This window comes from Molossus molossus, unplaced genomic scaffold, assembly GCF_014108415.1.
Source record: "Molossus molossus isolate mMolMol1 unplaced genomic scaffold, mMolMol1.p scaffold_m16_p_1, whole genome shotgun sequence".
NCBI lineage: Eukaryota > Metazoa > Chordata > Mammalia > Chiroptera > Molossidae > Molossus > Molossus molossus.
Genome location: NW_023425344.1, coordinates 200,827,790 through 200,845,857, shown reverse-complemented (window position 1 = coordinate 200,845,857; position 18,068 = coordinate 200,827,790). Strand labels below are relative to the sequence as shown.

Genomic DNA, 18,068 nt, shown 5'->3' with positions numbered 1-18,068 from the left:
TGTCATCATGTTTACTGGAAAATATTTGTCTTGACACATATTATTCTATTGTGGATACTATTTAAAGATTCTAATTAAAATTACTCTGTCTCCTCCATTAAATGGGCTGGTAATCAAATATATTAACTAATAAAGATTCTTCTTTTCTTGTTTTATTTGATTCAGGAAAAAACAAAGGCAGACAATATATTGATAACAGCTGTAGTCAGAATTAATGTCTGTATTGTATGGAGTTCATACAAGTCAGTAAAAAGTCTATTAAGCCCTAATAAATAAATGGACAGAAGTTAGTGGTAAACAAATAAAAAACTTTAGTTCTGTGAAGTTAAAATATCACACTCTCTTTTTCTCACTTAAGTTTGCAATAATTAAAAAAGCACAATACTTATTATTGGTATGGACACAGTGAGAATTTGTACTTTAATATCCATCTATTAGGTTAACTGGGATGGCCACGCTGGGTCCTGTGCTTTTGGGAGGGAAGGTGGGGCAAAAGCCTGGATTTTTAAAAAGCATTATGAATGGCAGTAGACTTTACCAATATATTCAACACAAATGATCAATATGCCATGATTTTTATTTTATGTATATATGTGTGACTATTGAATTGTTCTGGACTTTTACTGTTTTTAGGATAGCCCTAGTGATATAATAATGTTGTAGCACCATTTTGGAAAGTAGTTTGGTATAGTATGTGTCAAGAATTATAAGAGTGTTATCATTTTTGTTGATATAGTAGTCCCATTTCTAAGTTTTCTCTAGGTCTACTAAGGAAGTAATAAAAAAATGTCATCAACAAATATATTCTTAAAAATGGCTTATATTATAAATAAGTAGAAAGACTCTAAATGTCCTGCTAAAGGAAAGTGGTTAAATTGTTATTTTTACATTAGATGTAGTATTATCACTTCCAATCATGAAGATTAGGTAGACATATGGAAATTTTTGCATGAGTTTTTTATATCATCACTTTTATATATTCACTGCAATAACTGTTAACATGTAAAATTCTGAAAGGACATATGTAAAAAATACAACATTTATTGTATTCTGGTGAGGGGATTATCAGTGCTGTTTTTTCTGTTTGTTAAGCTCTGTTTTTCTATAATGTATGCAATAATAAACTTTTTAGTTAAAAAGGCTTGCTTGTATGTCTCTATCTTCCCATTTTTGCCATCTTTATTTGTATCTTTTAGTGGTTTATTTTACAGTAGTATGTAGTCTAGCCATCTGTGTTTAAGATTGGATGTGTTCTTGGGTTATTTGAGCAGTGTAGAATTTTAGAAGGAAAATCAACAGTAATTTCAGAATATTTATTAAAATGTCTTGTCAATTCATTATGTTTTTTAATTTTAATAGGTTTGCAGAATGGCTTCTGATTACTCAAGAACATGTGCTAGCCCAGATAGCATTCAGACTGGTGATGCTCCCATTGTCTCAGAAACCTGTGAGGTTTATGTTTGGGGGAGCAATAGCAGCCATCAGTTGGTAGAAGGCACACAGGAGAAAATATTACAGCCCAAACTGGCTCCCAGTTTCTCTGATGCTCAGACCGTGAGTTCTCTGCATATCTTACAGATTGGTAGATGACAGGGTGTGCTTTAAATAATGTTGAGTGTTTTTTAAATGAGTGAAGATTCTTGATTGTTTCTTTGTGGGGGGTTAATCCTCACTCGAGGATATTTGTCCATTGACTTTTTAGATAGAGTGGAAGGGAGAGGGAGGGGGAGAGAGAGAGAGACAGACAGAGAGAGAGGGAAACATCAATGTGAGAGACACATCATGGATTGTTTGCCTTTCACAAGACCCCAACTGGGACCAGGGATCGAACCTGCAACCCAGGTACCTGCCCTGCACCAGAATTGAACCTGTGACCCTTTGGTCTGAGCCAAACTGGCCAGGGCTCTTGATTGTTTCTTATCTCTATTGTTTCTATACCTTACTGTGTAAGTTTTTTCATTTTAATAGAAAAAAATATATTTTTAGTTCCCCATTTCCCTTACACTGTTTCCAAGTTTCAAAAAATTAAATTGGGATTTGTATTTTTAAAAAGAATTATAAATGGCAACATATTTGCCATTATATTCAGTACAAATGGTAAGTCAGACTAAATAAAAACTGGAATGTCCCCTTTGCCAGATTGGCATTTCATTGTTCTATTATCACTTTTTTTCTATTTGTAACTACTGTTAGCCAAGCTAGAACTTTCTATTTTATTATTATTTTCATTAAAATATATATTTTTAGCCCTGGCCAGTTTGGCTTAGCAGTTAGAGCATTGACCCATGAACCAGTGAGTCTTGGGTTCCATTATTGTCAGGGGCACATACCTTGGCTGGTTCATCCTTGGTCCTGGTTGGGGTCATGCAGGAGGCAACCAGTTGATATATCTCTCTCACATAGATGTTTCTTTCTTTCTCCCTCTTTCCTTCCCTCTCCCTCCTCTCCCACTCTATCTGAACAAAAATGGAAACATATCCTCTGATAAGGATTAAAAGCAAACATATTTTTTAATGAATTTAGAACATAACATGGTTCTTGCCATAATGAACTCTAAGGAAGTTATAGGAAAATGTTATTTCTTGTCCTTTAATTATGAGGAGGTTAATACATTTTACTTTGTTGTTTCACTGAACCATGACTGGGTAAATAATCTGGAAAGATAAAATATACATTAATTTGAGCTCCATAACAAAGTCAACATGAAAAGTCCATTAAAGTTTTCTTAATTTTCTAGTTACTTTTTAATCTCTATGAAGATCTATACCCTGGTTGACTTTAAAAGACTCCTTTTGAGCCTCTTTGGTAAAACTAGCCTTAAATATTATACATTGATTCTAATAGAAGCTTTTTATATTTACATTTCTATTTGTTTGCTTATAGATTGAAGCTGGACAGTACTGTACTTTTGTCATTTCTACGGATGGCTCTGTGAGAGCTTGCGGTAAAGGCAGCTATGGGAGACTGGGCCTTGGAGATTCTAATAATCAATCTACTTTAAAAAAGTTAACATTTGAGCCTCACAGGTCCATTAAAAAGGTTTCATCTTCCAAAGGATCTGATGGTCACACTTTAGCTTTTACGACAGAAGGAGAAGTCTTCAGTTGGGGAGATGGTGATTATGGGAAACTGGGACATGGAAATAGTTCGACACAGAAATATCCCAAGCTTATTCAGGGCCCTCTTCAAGGAAAGGTATGTACTTTCTTTTTTGAATTTAAAAATAACTAGATGCACTGGTACTATATTTTACAATATCTTTCAGATTTTGATGTTTCTTTCTGAAGTTGCCCTTTCCCAGCCCTTTGGCTTATCTTTTGTATAGTTCTTTTATGGTTTACAAAACATTTTCACATACATTATTTAATTTTAATTTTTATAGTAACCTTACTAAGGTAGTTATTTTCTCATTTCACTGGTAAGGAAACGTAGAATTATCCATTCAACAAATATTTATTTAGCAACTTGCAGGCAGTGTTTTAGGCATATTCAGGGAACAAAACAAACAAGATCCTTGCTTTACTCTGTGAGATAAATATAATAAATAAGTAAACAAATAGATAAAATTTCAAATAATAGGAAAGAAAAATTGAGTAATAGTAACTTGGGTGAGGTGTGTGATACTAGATGAGGTCAGAGTAACTTGCCCAAGGTTATATGAAAATAACGGGCACCATTAAAAACTAAACCTCGACCTCATATTTTTTCTATTTTACTTTTTAAAGGAGTGAAGGTATTTTCCTAAACATATAATTATATGCAATTATATGGATTCCTCCATTTTAAGATTGTATTCTTTCTATGAAAATTTTCTCACATGGAAATCTCTTAATGTTTAAGTTTTAATTTTATATCAGAATTACAAGTGGGACACACTTCCTTCACGGGAGTCGGTTGACAAGGTTGGCTAATCAAATGAATTTTACTTTATTGTAACTTTCAGTATTTTAACTTAGACCTCAAACCCCAAGCAGTGAACTTTGGAACATTCCACTTGACAACATCAGGAGATAATTGATAAGATGTTGAACATGGGGCTCTAGGGAACTTCAGATATACTATTTGAAGTTGTATTTTCCTAGTCTTTATAGCACCTCCTTTCTTCCTTGATTACAATTCTTTTTTTAACTTTATTTTTAAATCTTCACCTGATATTTTTTTATTTATCTTCAGATAGAGTGGGAGGGAGAGAGAGGGTGAGAAAGGGAGAGAGAGAGAAACATCAGTGTGAGAGGGACACATCGACTGATTGTCTCCTGCACGACCCGACCAGGGCTAGGGACCAACTGCAGCCTAGGTACGTGCCCTTGACCAGAATCGAACCCGTGACTCATTGGTCTGAGGGCCAATGCTCTACTGCTGAGCCAAACCAGCCAGGGCTGATTACAGTTCTTTTTAAAGCAAGTTCTAGTTTTTGAGATTAAAGAGACTAGAGATTGAAAAGACATGGTGTTATATTTTTACAGTAGTCAGTGTTTTGGATCAGTGTTAAAAGCTATGAGTGGTCCTCAAATTATATAGACACATATCCTTATTCCCCTAATTTTACTATATAGCTACTTGAGGGTAAAGAGATATTGTGAGGAATTTAATTAATGTAAACTTATATGCTGTTTAGATATTTCTGCATTGGTAATAGTAAATGTGCTTTTGAAAGTTATTTCTATTCTGTAATGAGTTTTTCTTGATTAGTCAGGATTGGAGGTTTTATGTTAACAACATATTAAAAAACTTTTTTATTATTCCATGAGTGTTTAGCCCTCTCCAACTCTTTAAGTAAAGACTTGAGTAGAGATACAGTATATATTTTTTAATCCTCACCTGAGGATACTTTTTTCCCTTTTTTATCTTTAGACAGAGTAGGAGGGAAGAAGGCGGGGGGAGAGAAAAAGAGCGAGAGAGAGAGAGAAAGAAACATCAATTGGTTGCTTCCTGCAACCCCCAACCAGTGCTGAAGACCAAACCACAACCGAGATACATGCTCTTGACCAGAATCAAGCCTGTGACTCTTTGGTCCGTGGGCTGATGCTGTATTGCTGAGCCAAACCAGCCAGGGCGATATAGTACTTTTGCAAGTGATTAGATTGATGTATTTAGGGTTGGGGGAATTACTAGCTTTTACACTGTCACGTGTGAATAGAATTAAGCAAAGTCCTCTCTTGCCCTCGACAGTTTGGCTCAGGTTAGAGTGTTAGCCAGCGGACCAAAGAGTCATGGGTTTGATTGTGGTCAAAGGCACGTACCTCAGTTGTGGTTTGTCTCTGGCCCTGGTCAGGTCATGTGGCAGGCAACCAATCGATGTGTCTCTTTCACATCGGGTATTTCTCTCTCTCTCTGTCTCCTCCCCTTGGGTGAGGATTTAAAAAAAAAAAAAAAAAAAAAAGTCCTCTCCTTTGGGTGGAAGCCAGGGTCCGTGGCCTGGCAAACAGAGCATATGGCCACTGCTCTGAAATATAGAACGTAGGCTATATTTCAGTACTTTCTTGACCTTTTAGCCAGGCAGCCTAGCACTGCACACGCCCCCCTCAACTATTAATGTCAATTCCTGGATGAGTTGTGAATATTAGTATCTCTGAAGTCTCTTTGTATGAGGTCAGATACAAACTATATGTTTTAGCATCTTCGTGTTCATCAAATTCACTTTGTGTGCAATGCAGGTAGTTGTGTGTGTGTCGGCTGGATATAGACATAGTGCTGCTGTCACAGAGGATGGTGAATTGTACACGTGGGGTGAGGGAGACTTTGGAAGATTAGGTAAGATTTTTTTTAAAGTCGAAATTATTCTCACAGAAAAATAGAAATGATGATGGTTACTGAGAAGCAATAAGACTAGAACAGGCCAGAGACTGTCATTTATTTTCTTCGCTTTATTTTTTTTTTTAAGTTCAGAGGAAGATAAGTTTACATATAGAATACCTAGATTCTGGTGCTGAATTTTAAAATGTAATTAAATTTATTAAGTATTTACTGAATGTGTACTATGAGCAGGCACTGCAGGATTTCAGGGATAAGAAAGATACCTTTGTGATCCTGATGTGTATAATCTAGTGGGTAGGGAAAACAGATCAATATGTGCATGATACTAGATAGCATTAGATAAGTGCTCTGAGAAGAGCATAAATAAAATGTCCTAAAGATTCATTGGAGGGACTGGATGACCCATTTTGGGAATAGCCTAAAAGATTGGATGAGAAGATGATAGAAATGATTCTTTTGCATATTTAATGGCTTAAAAATATCTCAATTCTACTGTTACTTGTAATGTGTATTTCAACTGTGAAGTAATGGCCTAAAGAAAAAGAGTTAACATTATTTCTTTTTTGTTGTATTTTACCAAGGTCATGGTGACAGTAACAGCCGTAATATTCCAACATTGGTAAAAGACATTAGCAATGTGGGAGAAGTTTCTTGTGGCAGTTCACATACTATTGCTTTATCTAAAGATGGGAGAACTGTGTGGTCTTTTGGAGGAGGAGACAATGGTATGTAGAAAATTATTTATTGATAGCTTTGGCTTTTTCCTTGAGTTTCTTTAAAATTATTTTTCATCTATACATGTCTATTGTAGAAGAACCCAAATACCAATGGTAGAAATTTAAAAAACGAAAATGAACTGTTTTGCCCAGCCAGTGTGGCTTAGTAGATAAGTATCGACACATGCACCAAGAAGTCGCCAGTTCGATTCCTGATCAGGGCACATTCCCAGGTTGTGGGCCAAATCCCCAGTGGGGGGCATGCAGTCCTTGGCCAATCGATGCTTTCTCTCATCGATGTTTCTATATCTCTCTCCCTTTCTCTTTCTCTCTCTCTAAAATCAATAAAGAAAAAAAGAAAAAAGAAAATGAACTGTTTCTATGAAGGTTGCTTATAATCATTCTTAAAACTTTGGTAGATAGACATCTAAATACATATACATGTGTATAAATTTTTATATACTGTATATTTCTACATAGATGTCTTTTGAAAACTATTTACTATAGATATTATTTTATAATCCACTGGTTTTGATCTATTTTATGAATGTCTTTCTATGTCAACAAGCATGACTGTATATTTTTCTTTTAAATGACTTAAAGTATTCTTTCATGCAATTGTAGCACAACTTATAAAAACCAGTTTATTTTTGCGTATCTATAGTGTTTCCAATGTTTTTCATTATTAAAAACAATGCAATAAATGACTAAAGTTTTGTCTACTTTAGTCACTCCTACTTGCATTGTGAGAATGCTTACTTCCCCATGTTCCTCAACACTGGTTATTAAAATGAATATAATTTTAAAAATTATTTCAGTAGTGAAAAATGGTATTTAATTTGTATTTCTTTGATTCTTAGTAAGATTGAATATATGTGTTGGCCATTTATTTTTTTTTCTTTAGTGATTTGTCAAGTTTTCCATTTCACGAGCTATTAAATCTTTTCAAAAATTAAATACAATTATATTCATATGTACTCTAATATAAGAGCTATTTGATATATCAGCATATTTCAAATTAGAACTATTACCATAAAAGAAAGACAAAAATAGTTTTTCATATCTCTCTCAAAATGGTTTTAATTGCAAGAATAGAGGTTCTTTAAAACGAGTAAATTGTTTAACTTGAATGTGTTTGTTTTTATAGGCAAACTTGGCCATGGTGATACTAACAGAGTATATAAACCTAAAGTTATTGAAGCTTTACAAGGAATGTTCATACGCAAAGTTTGTGCTGGGAGCCAGTCTTCACTTTCTTTGACATCAACAGGGCAGGTAAGTACTAAGGGATGAACATGAAGCTTAGATCATTTCCTAGGAGTAGGTGACCAAAGAGGAATAATTGTATTTAAATGTTAAAGTTAAAAAATACATTGTGTCCTGTTTGAAGAAATACAGTATCTGAGAAGGAACCAAGTTTTCTGATCTGGCCTGTGTGACCCAGGTAAACCTTCCCTTAGCCCCTGTTCTTTGTATTAAGATGGTTTTATAAAACCTTTATCACTCAGCACCCCTTATGTTTTTACTTGAAAATCATGGATAGTGGGGGAAAGCCAGATTAGCTTTTGCTGGAACCAGTGATAAGAAATAGCAAGACAAGAAGGTGATCAAAAGAGAGAGGGTAAGGAGAACATTTCCATATGGAAACTAATTTGAGAGGATTAGGTATTTCTGAGAAAGGGTTAGTCAGGCTTAGGATAGTCAGAATTTGACAATCTCTATAAATTTTTGAACTTACAATGCACATCTAGACTTCCTTTTGTTGGTGATGGAGAGCATCCTGATATGGTGATAGACTGACAGTAATTTCCACCTTACATACATCAGCAATGACAGTGGAAAAGGGAGCTGACTACTCATTCTCTTACATATGGGAATCCCTTAATGTGCCAGGCAGTGGTATAAAAATGTTTTCTAACTAATTCACAGACAGATGAATAGCAAAGCTGAAATTAGCTTATAATTTAATTTTTTTTTTTTATCCTCACCCGAGGACATTTTTCCATTTTTTGTTCAGATAGAGTGGGAGGGAGAGAGAGAGAGAGAAACATCAACGTGAAAGGGACACATCGAGTGGTTGCCACCCACACGACCCAACCAGGGCTGGGGACAAACTGTAACCGAGGTACGCGCCCTTAGCGGAAACTGAACCCGGGCCTCTCTGGACCTCAGGCTGGCGCTCTAACCGCTGAGAAAAACTGGCCAGGGCTAATTTAATTTTTTTTGTTTTTTTTGTTTTTATTTGAGAGACTGCCTTGTGTCCTAAAAAATCTACCTCCTATCCTGGCTCGGAGTGCAGTTGGTTAGAGCATCATTCCGATATGCCAAGTTGTGGGTTTAGTCCCCAACCAGGGCACATACAAGAATCAACCAATGAATGCATAAATAAGTGGGACAACAAATTGACCCCCCCCGCACACACCCTGCCTCTTTCCCTCTCTTTCTCCATCCCACCTTCCCTTCCTCTCTCTCTCTAAAAAATTAATAAAAAAAACAAAAAGAAATAATCTACGTTTATTTATCACCTTGTATTTTACTGCATTAGTCATTTGTCACAATACTGGTTGCTGCCTTGAAACTTGAAACTTCTACCCTGGCCGGTTTGGCTCAGTGGTTAGAGTATTGGCCTGTGGACCAAAGAGTCGCGGGTTTGATTCCTGTCAAGGGTGTGTGCCTCAGTTACAGTTGGATCCCCAGCCCTGGTCAGGGTTGTGCTGGAGGCAACCAATCAATGTGTCTCTCTCACATCGATGCTTCTCTCTCTCTCTCTCTCTATCTCTTTTCATGCCCCAACCCCACTCTCTCTGAAGATAAATGGAAAAATATCCTCGGCTGAGAATTAAAAAACAAACAAACATCTTTTACATCTTTCTCACTGAGAGTTTTATGCTAAGAATCCATGAATTGAAGCCTGAAGATGCTCACTTATTTGTTGTATAGCCACAGGCAAATCACAGACCTTCCTTGAGCATCATATGCTCCTTTTTGCAAGAGAGGGGTAATAATTTCTGCTTTGCTTGCAAATGATCATAAAAGATAATTATTTGAATTGTAAGTTTCTATAAATTATGAAGTACTATTCAACTATTAGTTGTTAATATAATAATAGTAATAAATTCATTACATTACATTCCAAAGAAACATGTAAATTATTTGTTCTATGAAATACTTTTATCATGAGTACACTAAGTTATGTGAAAAAATAAAGTGATGCAATGCCTGGTTTTCTCAGTGGTTAGAGCGTCAGCCTGCTGACTGAAGAGTCGCAGGTTCAATTCTGGTCAAGGGCACATACCTCAGTTGCAGTTCGGTCCCCGACCCCAGGGTCGTGTGGGAGGCAGTCAGTTGATGTTTCTCTTTCCCTCTCCTTCCCTCCCTCCCTCCCTCCCTCTCACTCTATCTGAAGATAAATGGAAAACAATATCCTCGGGTGAGGAAAAAAAGTAAAATATATAGTGAGAGGGAAATACTTTTAAATGATAGGGGTAGTTTTGTTTATCTTTATACTACTTTGCTGAGTGTGAAATGAAGGTCAACATCTACTTTGTCCTTGTTCATCTCAGTTCCTCAGGCTTCTTCAATGCTAACTTACCCCCATATTAACTGTGATTCTTATGTTAAAAATAATGTATGAATTTTTTTATACAACAAGGTCCCTAAATGCAAGCCAAGTATTTCTTCTCCTTATGTTCAAACAAAGGAATATTGCATAGCAAAACTTAGCTGTGTGGGTCTTAATGAGTGATAGTACTATATTGTAGTTGGTGAGTAATTTAGGAGATTTTCTTTTTAGTTTTTGTTCTGTAATCCTCACCCAAGGATATGTTGCCCACTGCTTTTTGTAGAGACAGTGGAAGGGAGAGAAGTAGGAAGGGAGGGACAGAGAGAGAGAGATTGATGTGAGAGACACATTGGTTAGTTGCCTCCCACACGCACCCCATCCTGGGCTGAGAATGGAACCTGCAACCCAGGTTCTTGCTCTTGATTGGGAATGGAACCTGTTACCCTTTTGTACTAGGGCTGATACTCTAACCACTGAGCAATAATGTCCAGGACCCATTTAGGAGGTTTTCAATGACACTGTGTATTTTTTCACTTTATTTGTCTTTAATTCTAACATATGCCTTTCTTATACTGGAATTATGTGGCATTCTGTACTTGTCTTAAGTTCTCTGGCAACTGGTACAAGTATTTGCTCTTCATTGTTTTCAAAGAGGTCTTTTCTGAAATAATTGTAAGACAAAAAAAAAACCCAAAAAAATTCCCTCCATTTTTGTGGACCTCAGTTTAATGGACTTCGGATTTAATGGACAAAATTTCCAGTTTGTGTCTTTTTCTTTAGTCCTCACCTGAGGATATGTTTCCATGATTTCCAGATAGAATGCAAGGGGGGGGGGGGGAGGCGGGGAGGAGAGAGAGAGAGAGAGAGAGAGAGAGAGAGAGACATCGATTGGTTGCCTCCCGCATGACCCTGACCAGGGCCAGGGATTGAACCTGCAACCAAGGTACATGCCCTTGACTGAGAATTGAACCCTCGACCCCTCAGTCCACAGGCCGATGCTCTAAACCTTGAGCCAAAATGGCCAGGGCCAGTTCATATATCTTATGTGAAAATTAACACCCTGTTAATTTAAAAATGCTTTTAACCAAGATTTGCTTATAATTAAATTAACAGGTCATTTTTTGTTATTAATTCAGTTATTTTTAACAAATTGTAGCAAATAGGCCATATGTTGGAAAAAACACTATAGTAATTTCACCAACATAAATAAATATTACATATTTACAACTATAATCTACATATTTAAATCCAAGAGTCACAGCTCGTTAACAATGTGCAGGGAATGATTAGCACATGATCACACTGCATCATGTGCAGTAATTGGTTCTGTTGTTGCGTAGCATGATTTTCTGTAGCATTTTTCATGCTTGTTAGCCATTGTTCCAACATGTGCTAAGCCATGTCCCAGCTATGTGCATTTGTTTATTTGAGGTGACTGATGAATGCAAGCATTTACTAGACTTATTCAGCATACATTTTAAATTACTCTAATACATATAGAAAACTTTTCTGTGAAATTAAACTTTTCATACATACTCAATTTTAACAGAAATATGTCTACATAAGTAAAAACAGGTAAACTAATTTATCAATTTTTTAATATTTGTAACCCCTACTTTATTATATAACAGACCTTTGGCTTTAAAGGACACCCCTTTGCCCGAATTAGTCCATTATATCGAGGTTTTATTGTATAAAAACCCATGGAGGGAGAAAAAGCCATCCAGTTTGCTGATTATTTTGATTCTGGGTTGCCAAATTGGCAGTCTTTTTTTTTTTTTTAATCCTTACCCGAGGACATTTTTGTATTTATCCTCAAATAGAGCAGGAGGAAGAGAGGGAGGAAGAGAGAGAGAAACATCGACATGAGAGAGAAACATTGAGTGGCTGCCACCCACATGACCCCAACTGGGGCCGGGGACAAACTGCAACCAAGGTACGTGCCCTTAGCAGGAACCAAACCCGGGACTCTCTGGTCTGCAGACCGATGCTCTAACCACTGAGCAAAAACGGCCAGGGCCATTTATTCTTTTATATTCCTCTTTTTTTCTTCTCATATTTCCCTTAAGCATCTGAAATCAGTCGATGTTTGTTCTAGTATTAATTTGTCAAAAATAAAGATGTTTGCATCCAACCGGTGTGGTTCAGTAGTTGAGCGTTCACCCATGCACCGAGAGGTCACTGGTTCAGTTCCTGGTTGGGGCTCGTGCCCAGATTGTGGGCTGGGTTCCCAAGCGGGGGGCATGCAGGAGGTGGCTGGTCTGTGTTCTCTCTCATTAATGTTTCTCTCTCTCCCTCTCTCTAAAGTCAATAAAGAAAAAAAAAATTTTTAAAAAGACAAGATGTTTGCTTCAGCCCTGGCCAGGTTGGCTCAGCGGTTACAGCATTGGCCCACGGACCAATGAGTCACGGGTTCGATTCCAGTAAAGGGCACGTACCTCAGTTGTGGTTTGTCCTTGGCCCTGATTGGGTCGTACGGGAGACAACCAGTTGATGTGGCTCTATCACATTGATGTTTCTGTCTCCCTCCCTCCCACTCTATCTGATAATAAGTAGAAAAATATCTCCGGGTGAGGAATTAAAAAAAAAAAGATGTTTGCTTCACATGGTCCTCTTTATAAGTGGTAATTAAAATTGTTATAACAATGAGGTAAGGTAGTTTTCAACTAAATTATAAATGTCAGTTTTGTGATTTGTATAATTTATTTTATATGATCACACCTTGGTCTAATCAACCAAGTAATATTTGTTGAGACCTTCAGAGAAAGAAACATGTAAAGGAGAAGTTTTAAGATAGCAATAGTATTTCTAAGCTGCTAAGTGTGGGCAAATATAACACATTGCAAGTCAATTAATAGCTTTGACAGAATCTCTCAGAAGATCCTTCTATTTTTTTTTTTTTATGACCATTTTTCTTTCAGCTCAGGTATTTGTCTGCCTATACAATGAACTTTTAAAAACAGCAAAATAAATCACTATGAAAATCTTTAAAAGAATCAAAACAGTAAATATTATTTTTAACAATAGAAGTTATTATTTACCACACTGTTGTGTATGATATTTATGCCTAATACCTCAGGCTATTATGTGTAGTGTATTTCTGTTTGTTTCAGGTCTACGCTTGGGGCTGTGGAGCTTGTCTAGGTTGTGGTTCTTCAGAAGCTACTGCTTTGAGACCCAAGCTTATTGAAGAACTGGCTGCCACCAGAATAGTTGATATTTCTATTGGAGACAGTCATTGTTTGGCTCTTTCTCATGGTAAAGTAATTTGTTTTTAAGAAATAGTATTAAATATCACCTTCCACAAATATATTACATTTAAATTGGGCTTTTCTTTTGTTCTTTGTGTTTTGTTTTTAGATAATGAAGTTTATGCCTGGGGTAATAATTCAATGGGGCAGTGTGGCCAAGGAAATTCCACAGGTCCTATTACTAAACCAAAGAAAGTTAGTGGTTTAGATGGCATAGCTATTCAGCAGATCTCTGCTGGAACATCACATAGTCTGGCATGGACTGCTCTTCCTAGGGACAGGTAAGAGTGCCCACGTTTAAACATTCTTGTATATTAATCACAGTACAAACACTAGTTAAAACAGAAATAACTGTGCTTTGTTCATACAATACCCTTCCAAACATGTTTAGTTTTTTTTTTGTTTTTTTTTTTTTTAATCCTCACCCGAGGACATTTTTTTCCATTTTTTGTTCCGATAGAGAGGGAGGGATAGAGAAGTAGAGAGAGAGAGAGAGAGAGAGAGAGAGAAACATCGACGTGAAAGGGACACATCAAGTGGCTGCCACCCGCACAACCAACCAGGGCTGGGGACAAACTGCAACTGAGGTATGCGCCCCTAGTGGGAACCGAACCCGGGTCTCTCTGGACCGCAGGTCGATGCTCCAACCGCTGAGCCAAAGCGGCCAGGGCGTATATATATATTTTTTTTACTATCATAGAATTGCTATCTAGATTTCTTCCAATTTGAATGTTGAGGTTAGATATGTTTTATAGTATATCCCCTATATTTAAGATATTTTCTTAATTTATCTCCTAAACATTTTGAATTTCTTCTGTGTCCAAATACTGATTTTAAAAACTAAATGTCTAAATATCAAGAGGAAGTTAAATTAAAATGATCAAAATCAGAATTTAGCTTCATTGATTTAAACAGTTAATTAGCCTTTGTACCTTTATCTGGTTGGTTTTGTGGAAAAAAGTAATTGCCAGACTTTTAAATAAAGGAGGTTACTTTTGCAGAAATTTAGCTTTTTTCTTAAAGTGATAACCATAGATCTGTTTAGATAATTGGGTAGGTGACTTTTAGCCAACATCAGGAGATTGAATTTTAAGGAATTTGGGGGTTGTTTCAGATGCATGGGGGCTAATTTACAACTTAGAATGTATTATACAGTTAACCATTGAACAACATCGGTTTGAATTGTGCTGGTTCACTTTTACATTTACAGATTTTTTTTTTCCCCAGTAAATATACAGTCGACCCTCTGTATGTGCGGATTTTGCATTTGAGTATTCAGTCAACTACAGATTGAAAAAAGTATGTATTTTCGATCTGTGGCTGAGAATCTGTGCAAGTTAGAGGCCTGACTATTCATTTTTCTCCGCCATTTTATATAAGGGAAATGAGCAGCCACGGATTTTGGTATTCATGAGGCGGGTGTCCTAGAACCAATCCCATGCAGATACTGAGGGATAACTACTACAATTAAGTTTTTGGGGATTCAAAATTTATACATGGATTTTTGACTGTGCCATATTGTTCAATGGTCAACTGTATTCAAATTCTAGACCTTTGATTTAGATGGGGTTTATTATGACATTCCAACCAATTTAAAAAATGTATGGATAATTACCTTCCAAAACAAAAGCCAAAAGTATAATAAATTGAATATAAATGACTTGCTGTTAGTATTAACTTTGTAACTTTCCACTTTATGTAGATAGTTTGTTTCCAAGGTCTTGAAAATTTTCACAAGAATTTTTAATAGTTTTTCTTTTAATAGATGTTATTATATCACTATATAGAGTCAGGCTACTTTTCTTGAAAGGAAATATACGTTTTTATAGACCCTTAGAATCAGAATGGGCTATAATAGATCATATATTTCAGCCTTCTGCCTTCAGGTGAGTGAATATCCAAACCTTCCAAAAGAGGTGGTGGTTATATGTTTTCTTCTTGAAGAACTCAAGGGATGGCAAATTCTTGGTTTTTCTCAATTGCTAAAATGAAGGGTTTTATCACCTTCATAATTAAGAAGGTCTTCTGTGTATCTTTCAGCTTTAGCAATGATTTGGTTTTTGTTTTTGATCATGTGTGAAAATTTTATGTTAAGGCTGTTTCATGATTTTTCTTTTTCTTTTTAGACAAGTTGTTGCATGGCATCGACCTTATTGTGTAGACCTTGAAGAGAGTACCTTCTCACACTTGCGTTCTTTTCTTGAGAGATACTGTGATAAAATAAACAGTGAGATTCCCCCACTCCCTTTCCCTTCATCAAGGTATGTTCAATGTATGTATATTTGTGCATGTGTACATATGTCTATTAATTACTCATTTCAAGTTTTGACTTACTATTCTTTCTGGTTTGATTTTTCCATCAATTATATGGAATTTATAGTCTAAAAAAAAGAGCTAAACTTAGGTACTTATTGATAATAACCTTTCTGGAGAATTATCCATAATTTCACAAATCATGTTTGAAAATGTACTGTTGATTATAATTTGACAACATTTTTAAAGAGAAAAAAAATGTTATTCAAACTGGAAAGCACATGCTCTTTTATGTTCCAGAGTTCACAGCAATTTGTTTGGTTTCAGGGAACACCACAATTTCCTCAAGCTGTGCCTGAAGCTGCTTTCAAATCACCTTGCTCTTGCACTTGCGGGAGGGGTAGCTACCAGCATTCTTGGGAGACAGGCAGGTCCACTTCGAAATTTGCTCTTCAGACTGATGGACTCAACTGTCCCAGATGAAATCCAAGAGGTAAAAGTATAGGATTCATGAATGTGTATTTCAAAAGCACATCTATTTTTCTCTGAGGTTGTCACTCATAAATTCAACTAGAAGAAAACTTCGGTCAGATGTTCTTTCCTCTACTCTTATTTTCTTTGGAGAACAAATGTTTCTGGTTAATCCATCCTTTAAAATAATGGTCAGATGTCATCTCTGAGAAACCTCCTGTCAGGTTAGGTTTCTCGTGTATATGTTCTCATTATATCACATTGTATTGAAGTTGTCTATTTATAAACATGCCTGTCTTCTTACACCAGAAGATGAATTTATGAGGAAAATGACCTAGTTTTATTTTTTATTATGATAAAATACATATAACATAAAATGTATTATCCTAATTATTTTTTTTTAATTCTCACCCAAGGATATTTTTCCATTTATATTTAGACAGAGTGTGAAGGAGGGAGGGAGGGGGGGGGATAGAGAGAGAGAGAGACATCAACTTGAGAGAGACACATCTATTGGTTGCCTCTCACATGACCCCGACCAGGCCTGGGGACCAAACCGAAACCGTGCCATTGACAGGAATCGAACCCACGACTCTTTGGTCCATGGGCCAACACTCCAACTGCTGAGCCAAACCGGCCAGGGCCATCTTAACTGTTTTTAAGTGTACAGTTCATTAGTAGCATTAAATATAATCATAATGTACAACTATCACTACCATCCATTTTCATAACTCTTTCCATTTTATAAAATTGAAATTCTGTATCCATGTTTAATAACTCTCCATTCTTCCTTCTCTCTAGCTCCTGGCAACCACCATTCTACTTTTTGTCTCTATGATTTTGACACTCTAAATGTCATATAAGTGGAATCATACGCTGTTTGTCTTTTTGTCACTAGCTTGTTTCACTTACCTAATGTCCTCAAAGTTCATCTGTGTTGTAGCATATGGCAGCATTTCCTTCCTTCTTAAGGCTGGATGTATGTATATTCTGTTGTATGTATATGTCACGTTTTGCTCACCCACTCACCCGTCATCTTTATGACCTTGGATTAGGCACTGATTTCTTAGATATGACTATCAAAGTACAAGCGATCAAAGAAAAAAAATGGTAAATTGGACTTCATCAAAATTAAAAACATTTATGCTTCAAAGGATATCATCAAGAAATCAAAATACAATTCACAGAGTGGGAGAAATATTTGTAAATTGTGTGTTTGATAAGCTTGTAGTTTCCAGAATATATAAAGGATTCTTACTAGTCAACAATAAAAAAGACAATCCAGCCCTGGCTGGTTAGAGCCATCAGCCCGCAGACCAAGAGTCACAGGTTTGATTCCGGTCAAGGGCACGTACCTCAATTGCGGTTCAGTCCCTGGCCCTATTTGGGGTCATGTGGGAGGCAGCTAGTCAATGTGTCTCTCTCACATTGATGTTTCTCTTTCCTTGTCTCTCTCTTTCCCTCTCTCTCTCTCTCTCTCTCTCTCTCTCTCTCTTCCACTTTATCTGAAGATAAATGGGAAAATATCCTTGGGTGAGGATTTAAAAAAAAAAAAGACAATCCAATTTAAAATATGAACAAAGAATCTGAGTAGACATATCTCCAAAGAAGCTACACATATGACCAACAAACACATGAGAAAATGTTTTACATCATAAGTCATTAGGAAAATGCAAATTAAAATCACATGAGATATGTTTTATACCCACCACATGGCTATTATAAAAAAGACTGACAATGACAAGTGTTGGTAAGGATGTAGAGAAATTGGAATCCTCATACATTGCTGGTGGGAATGTAAAACGGTGTGCCTATTTTGGAAAACAGGTAATTCCTTAAATAGTTACACATAGAGTTACCATGTAATGTGGCTATTCCACACCTAGATCTAGACTCAAGGGAATAGAAAACATATGTCCAAGCAAAAACAAGTACATAAATGTTTATAGCAGTATTATTTATAATAGTCAAAAAGTGTAAATAAACAAATGTCTGTCAAATGGTGGATGAACAAAATGTTGTATGTTCATGCAGTGTCATATTCTTCAGCTATAAAAA

General features: G+C 36.2%; 1 protein-coding gene across 29 annotated transcripts in view; it reads left to right on the top strand.

The window, feature by feature from the left end:
- The window catches only part of HERC1 (HECT and RLD domain containing E3 ubiquitin protein ligase family member 1), a 236,115-nt gene that overhangs the window by 81,335 nt on the left and 136,712 nt on the right, over positions 1 to 18,068 (top strand). For 28 of the 29 annotated variants that reach the window (XR_004960256.1, XM_036267182.1, XM_036267102.1 and 25 more), the window contains 9 exons: positions 1,360 to 1,554; positions 2,884 to 3,195; positions 5,658 to 5,754; positions 6,339 to 6,482; positions 7,621 to 7,748; positions 13,149 to 13,293; positions 13,396 to 13,567; positions 15,413 to 15,547; positions 15,867 to 16,032. Coding sequence is in view for 28 of the 29 variants with exons in the window: in XM_036267182.1 (XP_036123075.1) it covers positions 1,360 to 1,554; positions 2,884 to 3,195; positions 5,658 to 5,754; positions 6,339 to 6,482; positions 7,621 to 7,748; positions 13,149 to 13,293; positions 13,396 to 13,567; positions 15,413 to 15,547; positions 15,867 to 16,032 (1,494 nt within the window). In the remaining variant the exon portion in view is untranslated. The remainder of the gene's footprint in view (positions 1 to 1,359; positions 1,555 to 2,883; positions 3,196 to 5,657; positions 5,755 to 6,338; positions 6,483 to 7,620; positions 7,749 to 13,148; positions 13,294 to 13,395; positions 13,568 to 15,412; positions 15,548 to 15,866; positions 16,033 to 18,068) is intronic. The other variant, XM_036267344.1, reaches the window with a different exon arrangement.